This window comes from Schistocerca serialis, chromosome 3 (assembly GCF_023864345.2).
Source record: "Schistocerca serialis cubense isolate TAMUIC-IGC-003099 chromosome 3, iqSchSeri2.2, whole genome shotgun sequence".
NCBI lineage: Eukaryota > Metazoa > Arthropoda > Insecta > Orthoptera > Acrididae > Schistocerca > Schistocerca serialis.
This window is the reverse complement of record NC_064640.1, coordinates 356,768,139-356,789,629: the sequence shown is the minus strand read 5'-3', so window position 1 is coordinate 356,789,629 and position 21,491 is coordinate 356,768,139. Positions and strand designations below refer to the sequence as shown.

Here is a 21,491-nt window from a genome sequence, read left to right as displayed (position 1 = left end):
ACATTAAGTTTTCGTATGTCCATCCTTCTGACTGAAGGTTGGAGGGACTTCGGTATGTAATAAAATGGAACACCTCAGAAGCTATGTTGGCATTTTTGGGTTGGAGACACATCAATGTTATAGTCTATGGAAACCAGTTCAGAGATGTCTGCCACTGATGGGATTGTGTATACGATTGGAGTTAACCCCCTTGGCATCAGTTAAGGCCTGAAGATCGTATATTGAGTCACCAAAACTGGTAACTGTATAATAAATAACATCAAAAGGACGACTGCAGGTGTCACATTTTATAACATTATATGAACCCATTAATGTTCCACTTTTAGATGGGAGCCGTCTATCATGAGGTAACACTTTCACCCTAACTTTTGGCCTGGGAGGGGAGCCCACAATGGGTGGAGCTCAGTCTTTGGTTGAGATGGTTGTCCCTGTCTCACATCAAGGTCCATAGCCTCCAAAGAAGAGTCAAAACAGGTGTCTGAAAGGATGACATCAATACTGTCAGACTGTGTACTTCCCATCCCCACCAGTGGACAATTCTTTGCCTTCAACTTTGATTTTTTGGTCTGAGGAGGCAACTGCAGAAGTGGTAGTGTCAGTACTGGACAGTGGACCAGACTGAGTCTTTGGAGGGGCAGGACTTCTGCATTGTCAGCAACCACGCTTTTTCTGAAGTTTTGGAGGGAGGGACAGGCTTCAAAATGACTGCAGCAGCACAAGTACATTGACCAACGCAGGTACTAGTGCTGATAGTAGCAACCTCTGTTTGCATAGCAACATCAGCTGTTTAGGAACTGAAACAAAGGAGGTACAAGTAGTGAACATTGGTGGGCGGCATAGCTTTATTATTTTTTTGGCCTCATTATATGGAATGCATTACAGAGTCTTAGGCTTTCGCACCTTTTGTTCTTCAAGGTATACACTACAATCCTGACTCCAGACACAGTGAGCCCCAGAGCAGTTCATACACTTCAAAGGAGATGTAAAAGCGACTCTTCATGGGCAGCCTTACCACATTTTCCCGAAGTGGCTTCTCCACGACTCCCACAATTAGTACGTCCAAAGTGCTGGCATTTGAAAGAAGGCATTGGGTTGGTGACATAAGGCCGCATGTTTAGATGAAAGAAATCTGCCTTAATGTACTCAGGGACTTCCATACTATTGAATATCAAGATAAAGGAATCTGAATTTACAAGATCCCATCTACCCTCTTCACAATGTCTTTCACATCGACTACACCTTCTGGAGCCCACTCACATCACAATACCTCCTTGGGAATGTGAACGAGATCCCTGCAAGTCACAACACCTTTGCTGTAGTTCAACGTGTTGCACAGTTCAGTGTCTATTGCACACTCCCTGAAGCAGCTACCTTCTTGGAGGTTAGCTGATGGTTGGGAACTAGAAGTTTACACTAACAATGTCGCATTGCACAAGCACTTTACTGTTTTTAAAGAGCCACAGGTTCCCTCAAAACCCTTTGGGATATAGGATGGGGAAACCTTCTCAAAACTACACTCTTTTCTTCTCACTATTAAAACCACTTTCTGATAATCAGCACGTGTTCTATTACTCAAGACAATACTTTTAGAATGAATCAGAAGGACTGGCTACATGAGCCCGTTTGTTAGATTGGGTACCTTCCAGCAGTCTACCTTTTCCACTGAGAGGAGGAAGGGAAAATTTCGAAGGATCCATTTTGGTCCCATGAACAGCTAGGGGAATAAAAGTTCACCTAGACAGAGCCCCACTTAACAAAGTAAGCCTTATACAACAGAGGCACACCAGGTTCTTCAGAAGTTGCCCGCAAATGACTGTTCCACCTCATCAGCGCACAGCACACCTTGAGACTGAGGGGTTTCTAACAGCAGTTTGTACCATCCATGTGATCCGGGTGGTAAAGCCCATGACACACAACATTCCACCATCATGCTGCACAGTGGTTGCTGCAGCATGCCCAGAGCTTATGGTGACAGGCGACTGGTGACACTTACCAGTCCCCAGCTCAGGAACCTTAGGGTCACCAAGCCTGTACCCAGGAAACGAATCCTGAGCCCCTGAGGGCCTTTCACAAAAGGCTGATGTCAGCCTCTAGATGGCCATTATTAAGGAAGCCAAGAGACTGACATAAAAAGGAGAAAAACCTTGACACTGTTTTGTGTTTTAATTATCATGTGATAAGATACAGATATCATCAGCTGTAAGAGTGTACAAGTCAAGTTACAAAAATGAATATAAACTCCAAATTGCATCTGTACAGAAATGTATCAGCCATCCATGTGATAAAAATAAAGCTGCATAAACAAAGTGAAAATTGGTATGCCAGCAGTAACGTATAAATTACATCCAGCCATCCCCCACATAAGTACATACCATACACTTACATTCATTTACCAATAAATGGCTCATTTACATATTCAGTAACTAATATATACAGATAATAACTGGGTCTGCTACTATGAGTCAGTCAGAAAGCAAGCACATAATCAGTATGCTACTATGTTGAAATATTACTTGCAGGTGAAACTTTACACATTCATATTCACTCTGTATGTTCTTCCTTTTATATTGTGCCAGCAGCTTCAATGTTTCTGTACAAATAAAGATGTAACACCAGTTGTTACTTGTACGGTAAACAGCAAGTTTCCGCAAAGCACTATCAAACAAAAACCGAAAAAGAGCTGAAATAATTCCAAGCAGAAGGAAACGCCTGTTGTATGTAAAACGGGACTAATAAAGGAGACACATTGAAGCTGCTAACCTGTCACACAGCGTTCACTTGAGTAGTTGTGCTACTTCCAGCAGATTCAACAGTTTGCTACACTATAATATTTACAAGAAAGGTGTTGACAGATCAGACCAGATAACAGCACAATAGCCATTCAAAAGAAAACAGCTGAAATGTTGGGAAAAATTATTCTTTCACCTTTTTATGATCAGTGCTGCTAGTACTTTTTATCTGGTATTAGGAAACCAGGAATCAATGTTGAAAGGAAAAAATACAAATTAGCAAATTTTCTTCTGGAACTAGCAGTCAGTTTTATCCCAAAAGAAGGTGAATCCAAACCTTGATTTTATAGAGTGTAACAAAGTAATCAGACAACAGAGGTGTAAATCCCCATGGAGAGACACTTTCTTGTGGTATGTTGTCTGAGTTGTGGAGCTCTCTAGATGCTAAACTGTTTCAAAATGTATCACACACAGACAAAATACATGTAATGTGTATGATGCGTTTCTTTTTTCAGATGACATAAACATGGTATTTTAATACAGATAATCCATGTTTTCATTTGATAAGATAGAATACAATAAATCTTTACATATATTTCAATAAACAAATGTCTAGATTTTTATGGAATAATTCAACGTATTTATTTTATTGTTCCAAAGAAGCAAGTTTTCAGAAATCCTCTAAAAATGATAGTGTGGATAGTCTGAGATAGACCTGAGAGACCAATCTTGAAAGTGTTAATAATGATCTATTTGTCACAATGTATTGTCCTTAACTATCTCCTTAAGTTGCAAGCAAGTGTCCAAGTGAACAGCTCAGAATTTGAATGTTAAAGTGCCCACAGCAAATGTTCCACTGTAAGGCTTTAAGTTCCAATAAAAAGAATTTTAAGGTCCAGAGCCATTAATTATTACATCATAAATATAACATCCACAAAATGATTTAAAATGTTTGTTAACAGACACATGAGAGAGATGGCAGAAATTGCAAGAAGTTCTTTGAACAAGGTCGAAGGTTGCAGGCATGATAATCTGTAACTAAAAGGTGTCACAAACAACATAGTGAACACAGGGTTGATCAGCAACTGTAGCATACACATAAACATATCACATAAACAAGTACTTAAGTGCAGAACAAAACTAAATAACTATACACAGAATAACTGTCCCACTGAAATTATGTCTGCTATCTGAACTTGGTAAGTTACAGACTCAAAATACCCTAAAGCAAAGCAACTAATAATGAATTTTCTTATTTAAAGCCCTCAGGTCAATCAAATGAATACAGGCAAAAAAAGTGAGTACCAAATCCATGACAATTTTTCACCACAAAACAAATGGAATATTATATAAAACAAGCCAGTTACTTTCAGAATGAATTTTCACTCTGCAACAGACTATGCACTGATCCTTAGAACTGTGTGCTGGATCTCTGCCTTTTGCGTCTGATGTATGAACAAATAAATCACAAGGTTTCCAAAAGTGTGGGCATGTCACATACAGCTGTATGCATAAGAAGCCCGAATTTCCCAAATTTAGTCCATACACTCATAGCAATTTTCCCTGTATTTTGTTGATGGTCACAGAAAATGCAAGTCACAACACAAACTACAAACATTTCAGTTTGAATGGCATGTCCATTAGAGAATCATTGGGATGTGTGGCAACATTGCATCTTCTCCTGTAAATTTTCCACTTCAAACTGAAGCTTTGATGATATTGTTCAACATCTTTTTCACTGCAACCCTGGTGCTGTTGCAAAGTAGTGGTGGATTTATGTTCCACAGAAGAATGATAGGCATGCCACTTTTCAATGTTGAAATGTGTCGTGGAATGCCTGGCAAATCGAGTTGAATAATTAAGAGCTTTTTCTTGATTCATTACGGTATCAATGGACTCATATGTTGTCACTCTACCTGGTGTTTCATTTTAGATGCAGGAATTGATGGCACTGACATCATTGGTATTGTCTGTTAATGTAGCACTTGCATGAGCAACTAGTGATTTTTGTGATTCTGTGTGATATTTGGTAGAACTTAGTGAATCAGTTCATCTGTAGCTGCTGTGATTTTATAGAAGTTTGTTGACAATGCATAAAGTTGTGCAAATTCATCAATTGCTATTTAAACATTCTAGTATCCAACAACCGTTTTGCAAATGTCCAGCAGATGCTTCATGTCGTAATTGCACATGTTAATTGGTCTTCAGAAATCAATGTCTGTAAATGTTGTAATAAAACTGATGATTTGAGACATGAGTTAATGTCATCAATGGCTGTTTTACATGGGATAACTGGTGGATTTTTCAAAATTTAGTTCCTGGCAAGCATTGCACACTTGAAACACACACATACGTGACCAATTACTATTCCCAGTTTTTGGAAGGTTGTCGGGCCATGTAGACTAATTGACAGTAATTGCAAGTAACAGCATGCTGCATTGTCTGGTGAATGGTGTACTGATGGCCTAAGATGTCAATCAAACCTAAATTGGGATGTCTTGAAACTGCTTTGCACTGTTTGTATTGTTTAAACTTGTTTTCTGATGCATTCTGTGAATAACATGTCGGCACTTCAGATTACTGTCTTAGGCATGTAACATCCTCACACATTGAAAAAAACACAGTTAACATTGTTGGCAAACATGACAATGCTCTTGCACATGCATTTTCCATTGTGAAGTACACACACTGTCAATTTTCAAGGTGCACTGTCAAATGAGTAACTATTTGACATTGTTCATGGATTGGAAATGATAAAATGCACCATACTATTTCATTCCTACTAATGTACCATTCCAGTTGATAGTGGTCGATTCCATTTATAGGTGCTGCTGCATTTACTGCTCCAAAAATTGCCATATCATTTCCTCCATTGAGATATTTGCAAATGTACTTTATCAGTTTCCCTGAATTGCAATACTCGACACTGATGAGTGCTTTGTATGTTTTTGAGAGTAATGGCGAGTACAGAAAAGCCCAACAATTACAGAGTTCAGCATCATTGTTTCATACTTTTTAAGTGATGGATTTGCAGCCATCTTCAGTGGAGTGTCGTGTTACAGTGGATATCCTTCAGTGCCACTGGTAGTCAGTCTCAGCAAGTAATGCTCCTAGGTATCATCTCATTCATTTCCCATTAGATGTGCATGGAGAATGGTTGTTGAATAAGCCACATGGACCATAAATAACATTTTGGTGACAACTTCAAAGAAGTCCTGATCACTCGTGATACCTGCTGTTTCTGCAGAGATGACACTATCAACCTGACATTGAGAGATCTTTTCTGTCAACTAAGGCAAAATGTTTACATGTGACAATTATATTTTGCCATTAAATGGAAAACAACCAACAGCATTTCTCTTCAAAACCGTGATGCTTGGAAATGAAATCCACTGAAGATTTCAATTTTTGTTTACAGCCTTGGAGAAATATAATGATAATCCAATGACAATTGACTAGTTAACAAAAGTTCTTTTATTTTATCTTGTGTAGGATTTCATGTGCATGTGATTTAAAAAGATCTGTGTGGGCCTATGCACAAACATGCGTTATTGCATCTTGTGCGTACCCATGCATGTGCTGTGGACTACCTATAAATGTGGCCAGTAGTGTGACCATTTTGCTCAATTCACTGGGATTCACATTGCCATCTTTAACAACTGAAGCATATAAATGAAAGTACCCTTCACAATGCAACTTGGTTTCATGCAACTGATTGTAGAGTTGTCATTAGGTTTGGATTTTCCCATACATACAGACAATTTCATCATTTTCACAAATCATCATCAAAATGGCACTGACTGTTTTCCTAGTTTGCTATAAATGTATGTATTAATTCAGAAGCCTCAAAGAGTATATGCAGGGTGATAATGATTGAAGTACCAGTTTCAAAACTCAGTAAAAACCTAACCAAATTTGTACAGATTATTATTGAACAAGGGGAAAATGTTATGAATAAAAAATTATGAGTAGATGGGACTGAAAGTGGCAGAATAAGCAAAATAAAAGACACAGGGTAACAGCTGTTCCTAATTTTGAACCTGAGATGCTCGGCATGCATGTCTCAAAGCAGTATTGCATGATACTGGTAAAGCTCTTCTACAAGAACAGTGATGTGTGCCAGTTGGGCTGAGTTGGGTTGTTTGGGGGAGGAGACCAGACAGCGAGGTCTTCGGTCTCATTGGATTAGGGAAGGATGGGGAAGGAAGTCGGCCATGTCCTTTCAAAGGAAACATCCCGGCATTTGCCTGGAGCGATTTGGAGAAATCACAGAAAACCTAAATCTGGATGGCCAGATGCGGGATTTAACCATTGTCCTCCCAAATGAGAGTCCAGTGTGCTAGCCATTGTGCCATCTCGCTTGGTGTGTCAGCTGCTTTGTAGAAAGTTCCAGGTGCTGAAGGGTACAAAAATAGGCATTGGTCCAATTTTTGCCAAGGTTCTGGAGAAAATTATTATAAAATTCAAAAAGACAGGATCTTCTGTAGTAAAGTGTGGCACAGGGAGAAAAACAACTGATCAAACATCAGTAGAAGTGACCACAGCATTGCAGGAGAGGTCACAAGGTGGTGTGTAAACATGCAGTCCATGGGGAATTGCCCAAACTTTGGACATGAATGTGAGCATGGTGAATAAATTTTTACAAAACATCCTGCATTGCTATCCACAATTTTACCAATCTTCAGGAGTTGCTTCATGCTGACTTACCAATAACAAAAACGTTTTCTCTAGTGTTCTTACTTGCACGAAAGTGGACAATGAATGGCCATAGAACATTCTGCACACAGACAAAACCCATTTCCAACTACAAGGACATGAAAATACACAGAATTGCAGAATATGGTCGACGGGAAATCTGCTCACACATCCGTTACTGCTTCAATCTGCAACAGTAACTGCATGGTGCAGGTTGATAATATAAAGACCATATTTTCTGAGGAGATGGGTCCTGCAGGGCCTGTTACCTGTGCCATCACAGTTAAACACTGAATGCAAGGTGGTGCTCCTCTGCATATTGCACAGTCAGTGATGAAGATGCTGCAGAGGCACTTTGGAAATGCTAGAATTATCAGCTGTCATTTCCCTACAGCCTGGATGTTCAGATAATTTGATCTTTATCTATGTGACTTCTGTCTGTGGGGTAACCTGAAAGATAGTGTTTAGTGCTCTGATAACAAACACAGCTGAAATGAATGCACACATTGAGCACCACATTCTGAACGTGAACCATGAGACACTCCAATCTGTTGTGCAACATGCCATTTTTAGATTTCAACTTGTGGCAGGAAACGGTGGACAGCAAATTGAACACATCTTGTGCCAGTCTTAAGACATGCTTTTTATGCCATTTCTTGGCCTTGTGAAAACTAAAACCAGATGTCGTTGTTGCTTTTTATGCAGTTTCTGGTCTCTGGACAGTTAAAAACCAATTTTTCCCATCCGACGTAGTACAACCATGTCACAGTGGATGGGCTTTGCTAACTTAAAGTACCACAACTATTGAATGCCAAACTTCTGCCATCATTACATAGTATGGTTGGTTTCATATGCAACTAACATCATGGCTGTCATATTGCGATTCATCTTTTGTTAGTAGCCAAAATCACTTACATTATGACGCTTAAGGTGCTGCCTAGTGGTAAAATTTTCAACCCCCCCCCCCCCCCCCCCCAAAAAAAAAATAACGTTTCCCCCTTCTTCAATAATGTTTTATTGATATAAGATGTCATTCTGAGCAATGGTTCATTTTTTTTTTTTTTTTTTAAATTTACATCATTTCGAAAATGGAATTCAAATGGTAATTACCCTGTACTTTACAGTGGCTCCCTGTTCTGAGATACACCTATCAAGATTACTGCTCAGAGGCAAAAACAAAGGCAAGAGTTTAACATTAACTATGTGGGATTACAGTACACAATTATCCATTTGCAATGAGATGACATACCAACAAAGGATAGAAGTCCTCTAATTTCTGTATACATTACATGTCAACAGATAAAATGTAGTTCTCTGAAAATTTCTGGACAGCAAAGATGCAAGAGATAAGGTTTTACAGCTTTGTAGCAAGAAAGGGAATAAATAATATAACAGCAATTACCATGTTTTGATTAACTTTAGAACATATCTTAAAATTCAGTATCAGAGAAATCATTCAGATCAGTGGTAACACTGTCTACAGAACTTTCTTCTGACTGTGCAAATTTTCAGTGTGGTGTAAGCCTTTCACTTGAACACATCTCCCACAGTTACAAGATCAATCACTTCCTGGAGCAAACTCTGCACATTTTAAATTCATTCCGCATGTGTAATTTCTGGATGTAACCTCTTCTTGCACTCACCTCATCATGATAAAGATTGAATTTGTTGGAAAGGAGTATTAATTTTGCACATTTCTTCAGTTAGTTGTATCTTGCAAAGCACTTATTGACAATTTGTTCAAAGTCTCATCTATTTCAATCACACTTCAATAATAAATACAAATAACAATATACATTTATTGTCTAAGTGCAACTGAAATAACAAAGACTGCAAAAATGTCTGTTTCCTTTCATGGCAAACACTTGTAAACTACTACTGTCTTTCAAATCTTACCAAATGTGACTGTCGTTACGTCAGGTCTTCAACACACACAAAATTTTTGATCCAACATTGGATTCTTCTTTGGATTGTAAGCCTTATCAACACACTTTATGTATTTTAATCCCAAAAATTTTACAATTCTGTCTATCAAATGAAGGCCCCCTGTGAAATCATTTCATGCATTTAAGACATTAAGACATATGCCACTTGTGGCTTATAGGATATGGACAACAATCACACAATTCTAAAAAAGCGAGATCAAAAACGTTTTTTTCTAGAAATTGTGCAAATTATGAACACAAGTCTTCTTTCCTTAATATACTTGAAACTTCTTGGCAGTTTAGAGCCATACACTAAACCAGGACTTGAACCGTCACCTTTTGTGGCCAAGTGTTCTAGCAACTGAACTACTTGAACATGAATCACGATCGGCCCTCAAAGCTTCACTTCTGGCAGTACCTGATAATATCCTTATTCTGAGACAAAGTTCCATATCAATCATACGTTTCCATTCAGTATACTTCTGCACATATTCTATATAGTATCTAAGGTGAAAAGGCACATGCTTTTGCTGTGGCAATCTGCTGTCTGGTCACGATTTCTTCTCCTCTGGGACTCTCTTTAAAATTGCATGAAATTCTTAAATACCTCGTATGTGATCCTTTCATTTTCCTCTGTGCGTACTGGAATTTAGTAGCATTAGCTAACAAACATGAGCAAGGAAGTACTCAAGAGGAATCTACATTCTCCTTGCCAATTATTTAATCCAGTGACTACATAAGTGACTCAAAGTCACAACACAGTTTGAAAGCCATACTAACAGCAACTGAATGAATCAAGCATAGTATTACTAAATAATACATGTCAGTGATAGGTATCACCTGAGTAACTGTTGTTTTTTATGGTGCTGCCTGAATGACAGCCATGTCATAATTGACACTGTGTTAACTGTATGCATTTACTGCCATGGACTGAATTCTAATTGGCATTGGCAATTACAGAAGAAGAAAGTACAAGGGTTGGGGGAACTGACATTCTCCTGGCGACTGCCACAACTGTTGTATCCCAGAATATGTAGTCATAACTTATCTTGTGGAGAGGAATGGTCCTGGTCCTGGTGGTGGTGGTGGTGGTGGTATTTTCAATCCACGTCTGCAATGTAATGCTTGTCACATTTTTATTTCTAGTGGGAGTCAATAGAAAATTCATGTTGCGGCACCATAAATAAAATACTTTTTTTAACCTTTGTTACATGGTTCATGTCAGTCAGTCTGAACTCTCATGCAAAATTCATTTATGCCATCTGCACACTAGTTCTCTCCCTCTCCCCCCCCCCCCCCCCCCTTCCCCCATACAGAAATAAAAGAACATCAAACAATACTGTAGAGCAGTAAACAGAGACAGCTCCTTTGATTGCTCTTCATATTACGGTTATTACATTACAGTTTGAATGTTGTAAGCAAAAATTTGTAGTGGAGAAAAAACAATGCAACAATTACTTTACTTCACACAGACTGGGTATACAGACTTAAATACAAATTAGTGAAGAAAAACAAATACAAAATGCATGGAGTTAAAACATCATTACTCAATACAACAACAACAGCTCAACATACTAAAAAAATTTCAAAAAAGTGCAAAGAAATAAATCTATGGGAAGAAACAGTAGATGGTAAAATATAAGCAGCATCTTACAGCAACAATTCAAATTTTGATTATGTGAAATATTTTAACATCAACTTTTCCTCAGCATAGACCAAACAGTGCAGACAATATTCCATTTGTTGGTAATTCTATGTAAGCCACTTACCACAGCTTAAATGTGTTGTGGTGGAGTTCACATTTTTCATTCCCCTGCGAAAATGGCACAGGAACAGAGCACAAATAGTACACTTGTAATCCTCCGGTGAGAATGACTACACCACTGCACAGGAGCTTGCACAAGATTCATTCATTAATATTACACATTACCTGCAGTTTCTTTCTCCAAACATAAACATTTTCCAGGAAGAACCACTCTGGCTGTTCTCCAGAGTAATAAATAAACACAAACAAAAATATCTGACTTTTCTCTCCTCCAAATATGGGGCAATTTTATTACCATTCTATCCCCCCCCCCCCCTCCCTCACTATTGTTTCACGACTGCTGCCTCACTACACTGTCCTCTCATATACTTCGTTGTTTCCAACTAAGGGATGTTTACCTTTCAGAGATCTGTGGTACTTCTCTTTTCTATTATTCTGAAGCAAAAATTAGTCACAAATGCATGTCAGTGAACAATACAGAACAATACATATCCTGACAACACATTACAAGAAGTCAATATCAGATCACTCCATGATAAAATACATGCACATGGGTTTATATACTGAGGAACTCGAAGCCAACCTTTCAGCCTCAGAAGCGTAGGGAGGATACATAGGCCGAGCAGGTGGATATGAGCTGCTGGGAGAGTACTGCTGATTGAATTCCTGCCCCATATTCGTTGGTTGTCCACGACTATGGGGATACTGATCCGGATACTGAGAGTACCCAGACTGGCCTTGATAGCCTTGCTGAATTCCTGCAAAAATTCATATTAACCAGAGTACCATTCCAAAACTGTACTATATTTGTAGTAAATTGTAATCAGTGTAATTTGGATATTCTATATATTGCAAATTAAAAGAATTACTGAGATGAGCAACTTACTGAATATCAATAACAAACAATGCAACAATTACTTTACTTCACACAGACTGGGTATACAGACTTAAAGACAAAATAGTGAAGAAAAACAAATACAAAATGCATGGATTTAAAACATCATTACTCAATACAACAACAACAGCTCAACATATTAAAAAATTTTCAAAAAAGTGCAAAGAAATAAATCTATGGGAAGAAACAGTACAAAAAGAGGTAAACCAGCAAGCAAGCAACAACACTGGACAGAATCACACAGAAACCATTCTACAGTTAGCCACCCATTCCCTCCCATGTTTTAGGATCAACACAATTCCCTTTATGAATTTTTGCCACTCAAGCTAATATATATAAGTAAATTAACAAGGAAATTAGTTTTCTTAGAAGACTAAAGTGTCAGTTCATGCTGACGTGTGAAATGGAAAAAAGTAATAAACAGAAAGCAAAAGGAAAACTCACACTGAAGCATGCGACCAAGAACATCTAGGGAGGGTTACCTTGGGGACGAGAGGGGCCTCCAGAAGGGCAGTAAGGATTGGGCCTCTGCCCAGTCGCCACGTTGTCAAAAGGGTTGGAAACGCTAATGTTATCCCCTGCACCTTGCATCGGCACCCCCACACCTAGCACAATAAGCAACTGCTGTCACAAATTCCCCCAACAGGTTGCAGTCAAAATCAAGTTATGAGTTTTACAGATAAAAGCAGAGAAGGAAGATCAAACTTAAAAGTATGTTTTCTCATGGCCTCCATAGCTACTAACAAAGCAAATTATAAACACAAAAATGCAAAGCAATCTCTTACATTATACTATATTTTACAAATTAAGCTCAAAATGAGGCACAGATGTAATACAAAATAAAGTATCAATAAATGCCTACCCATGAGGAGCACTTTACTTTCAGATTATGATAACCCTATCTCTCTGCCCCTTCAATGGCACCAAAGAGTAGTCACACACCTAAAATAACAAATATAAAAGCAACAATTCCTGCCAGAACTTGCTGGTCTACCTCAGCAGGGGAGAAATATTTATCCAGCAATCTGAAGCAGATATCTACATGTGACATAGTATTTTGATACTGAGTTTATAAAAAATGAAGATTGTGCATTACGAATTTATCAGAATTTCAGATTTTTGCCTCTGGAAATTGTACAAAAGCAGTGCAAACTGGACTCCTCAGAAGATATGGGAAATAGTCTCTTAACTGTAATATCAAAATATTTTCTCCACTTGAACCAGCTGCTGGAAATGAATCCTGTGAATTTGATGAGCCTGTAATTGAAAGAATCCTTTATCACACACAAATGCTTCAACAAGTGAAGTACAATAGTCGAAATCTGAATCAGTAATTGCTCCAAGTATTCACAAACTACAGAAGTGTCAAATTGCTTTTTATAACAATCTGCTTAATAGTCTCTCAAAAAGATTTCATATTACAGTAAAGTATTACCTTTTCTCAGCAAGGAACAGAAAAAAAAACTGTGTGTAAATTATAGGAACATACATTCAGTCAGTATGTGAAAATGTCGAAGGTGTTATACAGGGAAGTACATTTTTCAGAAATTTCACACCAAATCATTAGCACAGCAAAATAACTAACAATGTTTTGTCTTGGAATTATCACTGATTCATGCACATGCACATAGAGACCTGTCAACAAGTCAAAGAGGACAATTAAATTAACCATCAACATGAACTTGCTGAAAAAAGGGGAGGTGTTGAGGAGCAGATGGGGAAAGGATTCAGCTGTGGCCTTGTTTAAGGAGCTTAGGGAAAGAAGACAATGGTAACTCAAACAGCGCTAAATCAAGAAGTTTGGATTGTAGACTTGAATATCAGCAGCCGCAACATAAAGTGGGTCCAATGTATGAATCTTATCACTCAGTGCTAACAAAGATTCACGATGATCAGCATTAGTATATATACAAAGAGAGGGGAAAGGGGCTACATCGCGGGTACTGCTGCATATTTAGCAGTCACAGTGGACACAAAATTCTACAAGACATTCAGACCAGGACCTGCATATTAAGATGTTCATCAAATACTGGGACTGTCTGCACGTGCTGAGCTATTGAATAAAAATCAGTTTGTTATGTGGCAGGAATTGCTCCACTATACAAAAGCTGTTCTTTTCCATTCTGTTTGGAATTATAATTCTGGAGGGAACTTTATAACATATTTGGAGCAATGCTGTACAAGGGCTTACTGAAAAGTACGCCTGCAATGATTTTTTAAATAAAATTAATGTTGTTACCATTCTACACTTTTATTCTTTGTGTCTACATATTTGCAACCCTCTGCCACTAGAGGGCTCCGAATTGTAGTGTACAGCATGGCAGTATGTAATGTAACTGTGTGCCACTAGAGGGCTCCGGATTGTAGTGTACAGCATGGCAGTATGTAATGTAACTATGTCGGTGTGTGAGAAACTGAATGCTGTAATCGATTTTTGAATTTGAAGAGTTCGTCCAACCTCTTCTTTAGCATGACAATGCCAAATCACACACGAGCACAGTGAAATCTGCTGTAATCCGATGCTTAGGGGGATCACTGTCGGTTGATCGTCCTCCACACAGTTCTGACTTGGTCCCATCTAACTTTAATCTTTTTCCAAAACTAGAAGAACACCACCGAGGCCTTCAATTTCATGCTGATGAATCATTGCAAGTAGAGGAATAATATCTCTATTATTAACTGTTATTCCATTCTAAAACAATGCGTGGAAAAAACCAACAACTATACCTTTCCGTGCAAGCTCTGATTTCCCTTATTTTATTATGATGATCATTTCTCCCTATGTAGGTCAGTGTCAACAAAACATTTTCACATTCAGAGGAGAAAGTTGGTGATTGAAATTTCGTGAGAAGTTACTGTGACTGTGAAAAACACCTTTGTTTTAATGATGTCCACCCCAATCCTGTATCATGTCCATGACTCTCTCCCATATTTCTCGATACTACAAAATTTGCTGCCCTTCTTTGAACTTTCTCAATGTGCTCCATTAATCGAACCATGTAACGATCCGATGCCGTGCAGCAGTACTTCAGAAGAGGATGGACAAATGCAGTGCAGGCAGTCTCTTTACTAGATCTGCTGCATCTTCTAAGTTTTCTGCCAATAAAACACAGCCTTTGGTTTGTCTTCCCCACAACATTTCCTATGTATTTTCTTCCAATTTAAGTTGTTCATTATTGTAATTCTTAGGTATTTAGTTCAATTATGGCCTTTAGAGCTAACTGACTTATAGTGTAACCAAAGTTTCATGGATTCCTTTTAACACTTATATGGATGATCTCTCACTTTTTTCTTGTCAAGTGCTGCATACTTAAAAATGATTTAATTACATAATTGATAATGGCACTGGCAGATGATGAAAATGATGTCATGAAGAGAATGTGGCACATCTTTATGTTACATTAGCATACTGGGGAAAAAATTAGTCACCCCCCAAAACAGTACAATGCTAATACTGCACAACATTTCTAGCTTTCACAATCACTCCAGTTTTGCAAGGAAGAGAACCTGTAAGTTTCTTCAGGTGTGACATACCTAACTGATGGCACTCAGTTATGGTTAAATCCTGTATAGCTACCAAAATGTGGGGAGGCTGACTGTCATTTCACCCATTATTCCAAACCTTCCCACACAGTTTCTATGGGATTACCATCAGATGATTTAGTACACCAACTGAAATGCAGTAAGGCCCCAAGTCTTCATCAAACCAAGCACATATGCGTGAAACCCAGTGAACACAACTGTTATTGTGTTGAAAGAGGGGAGTGTCCACAGCATTCTCATCATGGCTATGAGGAAAGGGTGACATTTAGTCACTCACAGTGTTGAAATCAACATCCCAACTCATGTTCACAGTAACCCGAATGGGGGATTCCAAGTAATGGTACGAAAAAATACCACCAAAACATCACAGAACTACCTCTTGCCTCCACACACTGCCTCATCAGGGTGTCACTGCTCCCAATGCCTTGCACTGTATAAAAGAGGTCAAATCGCAACTCGACAGACCACACTACTCACCTCCATCCTGCAGATGTCCAGTTTGTGTGTGTTGTCCGCCCCATTAGCTGAATGGTCAGTGCATTGGATTGCCACACACAGGGGCCCGGGTTCGATTCCCGACTGGGGCAGAAGATTTTCTCCCCTCAGCGACTGGGTGTTGTGCTGTCATCATCATTTCATCCCCATTCTCAACACGAAGGTCGCCCAATGTTGCGTCACACTCAATAAGACCTGCACTTGGCGGCAGAACTTCCCAACTGGGAACTCCTGGCCACTGACATCATACGATCATTTCCATTTTTGTGTGTGTTTGGTCCACTGAAGAAGTGCAGCTTTATGTACCGCTCTGAGCAATGGCCTCTCATGAGTTACACAATTCCAAACGTTCTTTGCACACACTTCCCTTCATATAGTTTTCTTTGAAACTGATTGAGATGGACCACCACTCACCCACGGCACCAAGCCATGTTAAATTTGAAACCTATCATCATTGAAAAGGCACAACACTCACCTCTGGACCCTGTATGTTAAGAGCTTTTTATGACCACTGTTCTTACACTGTGTTACATCACTGTGAGTGATAAACCTGTCAATGAACCACTCTGCCAATGATTAAAACCAACTTTCCGTATGCTATCACTGAACGTTATGAATACTGACCTACTCTCAACTCTGCTAAATTACTGCACAATCAATCTCTCAATTTTCTTTAAAATCTTTATAGATTTACTATCACATCAGAAGTAACTAAAATAACAGAATAATGAAGGGAAGCATATGGTTTATCTTGTCATTTCAGAAGAGTTTGCAGAATGCGTTATTTGTAGAGAAAGAATGAGACAACCAATGCCTACATAAGTCAAATGCATCAACTGATACTAACTTCCAAAATGTATCATCAATCGTTTACTGGTACACACATCAAAAAAAGTTTTGCATCACCCCGGTTCCCAGAACTCCTGAAGACAGATGGTGAATGGGGATATTGTATCATAGACACAGTCCCCTTGACTGTTCAGAGATGCCACTAAACACGCCCAAAGATGTAAACAACCATGCATGGACACCACCTATTAGATGGAGGGTGTCCGGCAGCTGATCAATTCCAGTCATCCAACCAGGATGGAGGTACACAGCTCAAGTTTTCTGTAGTTCAACCATGCCTAGATGGCCAATACCGTGATTCGATCACATCTGCATTGTTACTTTATGCCAGGAAGGGCTCTCAACAAGAGAAGTGTCCAGGAGTCAAAGAGTGAACCAAAGCGATGTTGTTCGAACATGGAGGGAATACAGAGAGACAGGAACTGTTGATGACACGCCACGCACAGGCCGCACAAGGGCTACTACTGCAGTGGATGACCGCTGCCTATGGAATATGGCTCAGAGGAACCATGACAGTAAGTCCACCATGATGCACAAAGCTTTTCGTGCAGCCACAAGACGTCATGTTATGACTCAAACAGTGTGCAACTTCACTCCTGACGTCCATGGCGAGGCCCATCTTTGCAACCACAACACCATGCAGTGCGGTACAGATGGGCCCAACAACATGCCGAATGGACCTCTCAGGATTGGTATCACGTTCTCTTCACCCATGAGTGTCACATATGCCTTCAATCAGACAATCATCGGCGACATGTTTGGAGGCAACCGGTCAGGCTGAACGCCTTAGACACACTGTCCAGCGAGTGCTGCAATGTGGAGGTTCCGTGATGTTTTGGGATGGCATTATGTGGGGCCAACGTACGTCGCTGGTGGTCATGGAAGGGGCCGTAACGACTGTACAATACGTGAATGCCATCCTCCCACCAATATTGCAACCATATCGGCAGCATATTGGCGAGGCATTCGTCTTCATGGACGACAATTCACGCCCCCTTGTCATCTTGTGAATGACTTCCTTCAGAATAACAACATCACTCGACAACAGTTGCCAGAATTTTCTCCAGACATGAACCCTATCGAACATACCTGGGACAGATTGAAAAGGGCTGTTTCTGGACAACGTGACCCACCAACCGCTCTGAGGGATCTACGCTGAATCGCCATTGAGGACTGGGACAATCTGGACCAACAGTGCCTTGCTGAACTTGTGGACAATATGCCATGATGAATACAGGTATGCATCATTGCAAGAGGATGTGCTACTGCATATTAGAGGTACCGGTGTATACAGCAATCTGGACCACCACCTCTGAAGGTCGCACTGTATGTTGGTACAACACGCAACGTGTGGTTTTCATGAGCAATAAAAAAAGGTGGAAATGATGTTTATGTTGATATCTATTCCAATTTTCTATACAGGTTCCAGAACCGAGGTGATGTAAAACTTTTTTTGATGTGTGTATTTTGAGATTGGGGCAAAAAATAAAATATCCATTTCACTTTAAACACAAGAATAACGAAATTATGTTTGTGGGACAAAATTTCTGTTTATTATAATCCCCCCCCCCACCACCACCACACACACACACACAACCTCTTTCTCAGCTCTCATACGACAATGACTGTGTAGATGTGTTAAACATAAAACTACATTCTCTGTGCCATTTAGTAGAGCACATGGAATGATAATTTAGTCTGTGTACACTATTTAGCTTGTCGATATGTCTCAAAGAGTCACTTCAAAAGTAAACTGTGTGCACTTTATCATCTTAGGGCAAGGCAGGATGTCTAAGTGGGAAGATGCCCACCTGCTAACATACATCACAGTAATGTCATTTGTACATCTGTCACGAGACAGGAGAGAGAGAGATATGCCTTGTAGTTGTCATTGACAGTTAACAGTTCTAGCTAATGTGTCTAACATATACATTATGGCTCATATACAGGGTGAGTCACTAACTATTGCCACCTAAAATAACTCCAAAAGTATGATAGAAGCCGAAAAGTTTGTGGGACAAAAGTTGCATGGGAAAAACAGGGACCATAATATGACGTTGGTTTTTTGTTGCTATGTGGGGTCACTTCAGAGATATGAAGGTCAACTTTGTTTTTTCAAATGGAATGCCATAGTTTGGTACTTATTTTCTGACAGTGGCTATCAAGATGAATCCAATGATGTGTAATAGTAAGGTCTTTGAAGGTCAACGAAGGTCACAAAGGTGGCATGAACGTCCATTTACAGAAGATGTTGTAAGTGATTACCATTGGTATCAATGCAGTGCTGCAATATTCTTATCATGGATTTAGTGGTATTCCTTAACACTTTGGCACTTATCGCAGCACATGCTCTGACAATTCTCTCTCGCATATCTTCAGTGTAGTTGGAATGTCTTTATGAACTATGTCTTTTACGAAACCCCACAAGAAAAAATCCAGAGGCATCAAGTTTGGCGAATGAGGCTACCATGACACATTTCCTCCGTGTCCAATCCAATGATTTGGGAATTCTCTCTGCAACTCATTTCTAGCCATCAGCGAAAAATGTGTCGGACACCCATAGTGTCGATACCACATTCTGTTCTTTGTTCCTGAAGGTATTTCTTCCAACAACAGACTTAATGTTCCTTGCACGAATGTGGTGTACTCCCTACCATTAAGATTTCCTTTGATGAAATAGGTGCCTGTAATTCTGGCCTCTAGAATCCCACACCACACATTCAGCGACCACAGTTTTTGGTGTGCAACTTGCTGCAGCCAACATGGGTTTTCAGTTGCCCAATAATGCATGTTATACAAATTAACATTTCCACGGTTCGTGAATGAGGCCTTGTCATTAAATAAAACCAAATTCAAAAATGTGTCATCACTCTGAATCTGAAATTGAGCCCATTGGCAGAATTCAATGTCACCCATACAATCCGTACCAGTTAATTGTTGGTGGAGACTGATATGGTAAGGATGATATTTATGCAGAACACGAACAACACTACTCTGGCTCATGCCAGATTCCCTTGTGATTTGATGGGAACTAACACAAGGATCTCGAGCCACAGTGGCAAGAGTACCAATTTCCATTTCCTTGTTAGTAACTTTGCTTTGCCGGATATGTTTCCCATGCGTTAAAGACCCAGTTGTTCTCAATTTATTATACACACATTTAAGTGTATGACATGTAGGGTGGGTACATGGAGGATATCTTTCGGTGTATAAGTATCTAGCTCTCACTGAATTTCGTTGGCATTCTCTGTAAATGAGAAGCATATCGATTTGTTCTTCGAAGGAATACATCATTAACATTCGCTTGATTTGACATTACTAGTATTACAGTTTCTGTTAGTGTTTTATTGTGAAACCGTCGAATGGTGTTTACATGTCAATGGTACATTAGATGGATACGCATATTCGGTGAATATTTATTATTTGCACGATATACAAGAGAGAATTGTCAGAGCTTGTGTTTCAATCAGTGCCAAAGTGATAAGGAATACCACCAAATCCACGATGATAAGATTGCAGCACTGCACTGATACAAATGGTCATCACTTCAAACACATTCTGTAAATCGATGTTCATGCCACCTTTTTGACCTTTGTTGAACTTCAAAGGCCATAGTGTTACACATCATTGGATTCGTCTCGATAGCCACTATCAGAAAATAAGTACCAATCTATAGCGTCCCATTTAAAGAAACAAAGTTGACCTTCATATCTCTGAAGCACCCCACCTAGAAACAAAAAACTAATGCCATATCATGGCCCCCGTTGTCCCATGCAACATTTGTCCCACAAACTTTTCAGCTACTCTCATTCTTCCAGAGTTATTCCAGGTGGCAATAGTTAGTGACTCACTCTGTATATCCAAGGAGAAAGCAAGAGAGCTGCTTAATGACTTTCCAAAGGCAACTGAGAGAACTGTGTCAAACCAGATGCCACATGACTGTCTCTGTATAGTCAGTTTCATCTCTAGACATATGTTATTGACAACAGTAGACCTTAAATCAACTCTGTACATTGACAGGTTTGGTAAGGGATCATCTAGAATGAAACTTCTACCAAAAGCATTCGGATCTCTTTGCCAGTAGATGCAGAATTTGTCTGACACCTGACAATTGTCATCACAGAAGATTGTAGAGACTACCAGGTACCAACACACATCTCGGGCATGCCAACCGATAGGTTCAGCGCGGAGGTGGCTCAGTCACGCTGTGGACTGGTACCATGTATAAATGTCAGGCACCTCTCACTGCTACTGAGGGTAATTTGAACATTGCGCAGTACTGAGGAAGGAATCTCCTACCTCATCAGAGAGAGGCTAATCTGAGCTGTAATGTGGCTACCACCTTACGGACAGCTTGTCAAGGAGGATCAAAGTATGTTATAATACACGTAGTGGAGCAACTGCATACTGAATGTTATCCAGAAACAGATTTTAATTCACACTCGCTAAAATGTGCATTTACAAAGCTAAAATGTATGTTTATAAACAGATTGCCTTTATTTTGTTGTTATTTTATTTCACAATATTTACCATTTTTATTTTCATAATGTTAATTCTTTTACTCCCTGTTCCCCTCGAATCTACGAGTGAACACG

At 39.4% G+C, this 21,491-nt stretch overlaps 1 protein-coding gene across 1 annotated transcript in view; it reads right to left on the bottom strand.

Annotated features, from left to right (window-relative positions):
• LOC126470844 (trithorax group protein osa-like) overlaps positions 1-21,491 on the bottom strand; it is a 62,078-nt gene that overhangs the window by 25,764 nt on the left and 14,823 nt on the right. The window contains exons 4-6 of the mRNA XM_050098860.1: positions 13,163-13,266; positions 12,492-12,633; positions 11,698-11,872 (exon numbers count right to left, since the gene is read on the bottom strand). Coding sequence (XP_049954817.1) covers positions 11,698-11,872; positions 12,492-12,633; positions 13,163-13,266 — 421 coding nt within the window. The remainder of the gene's footprint in view (positions 1-11,697; positions 11,873-12,491; positions 12,634-13,162; positions 13,267-21,491) is intronic.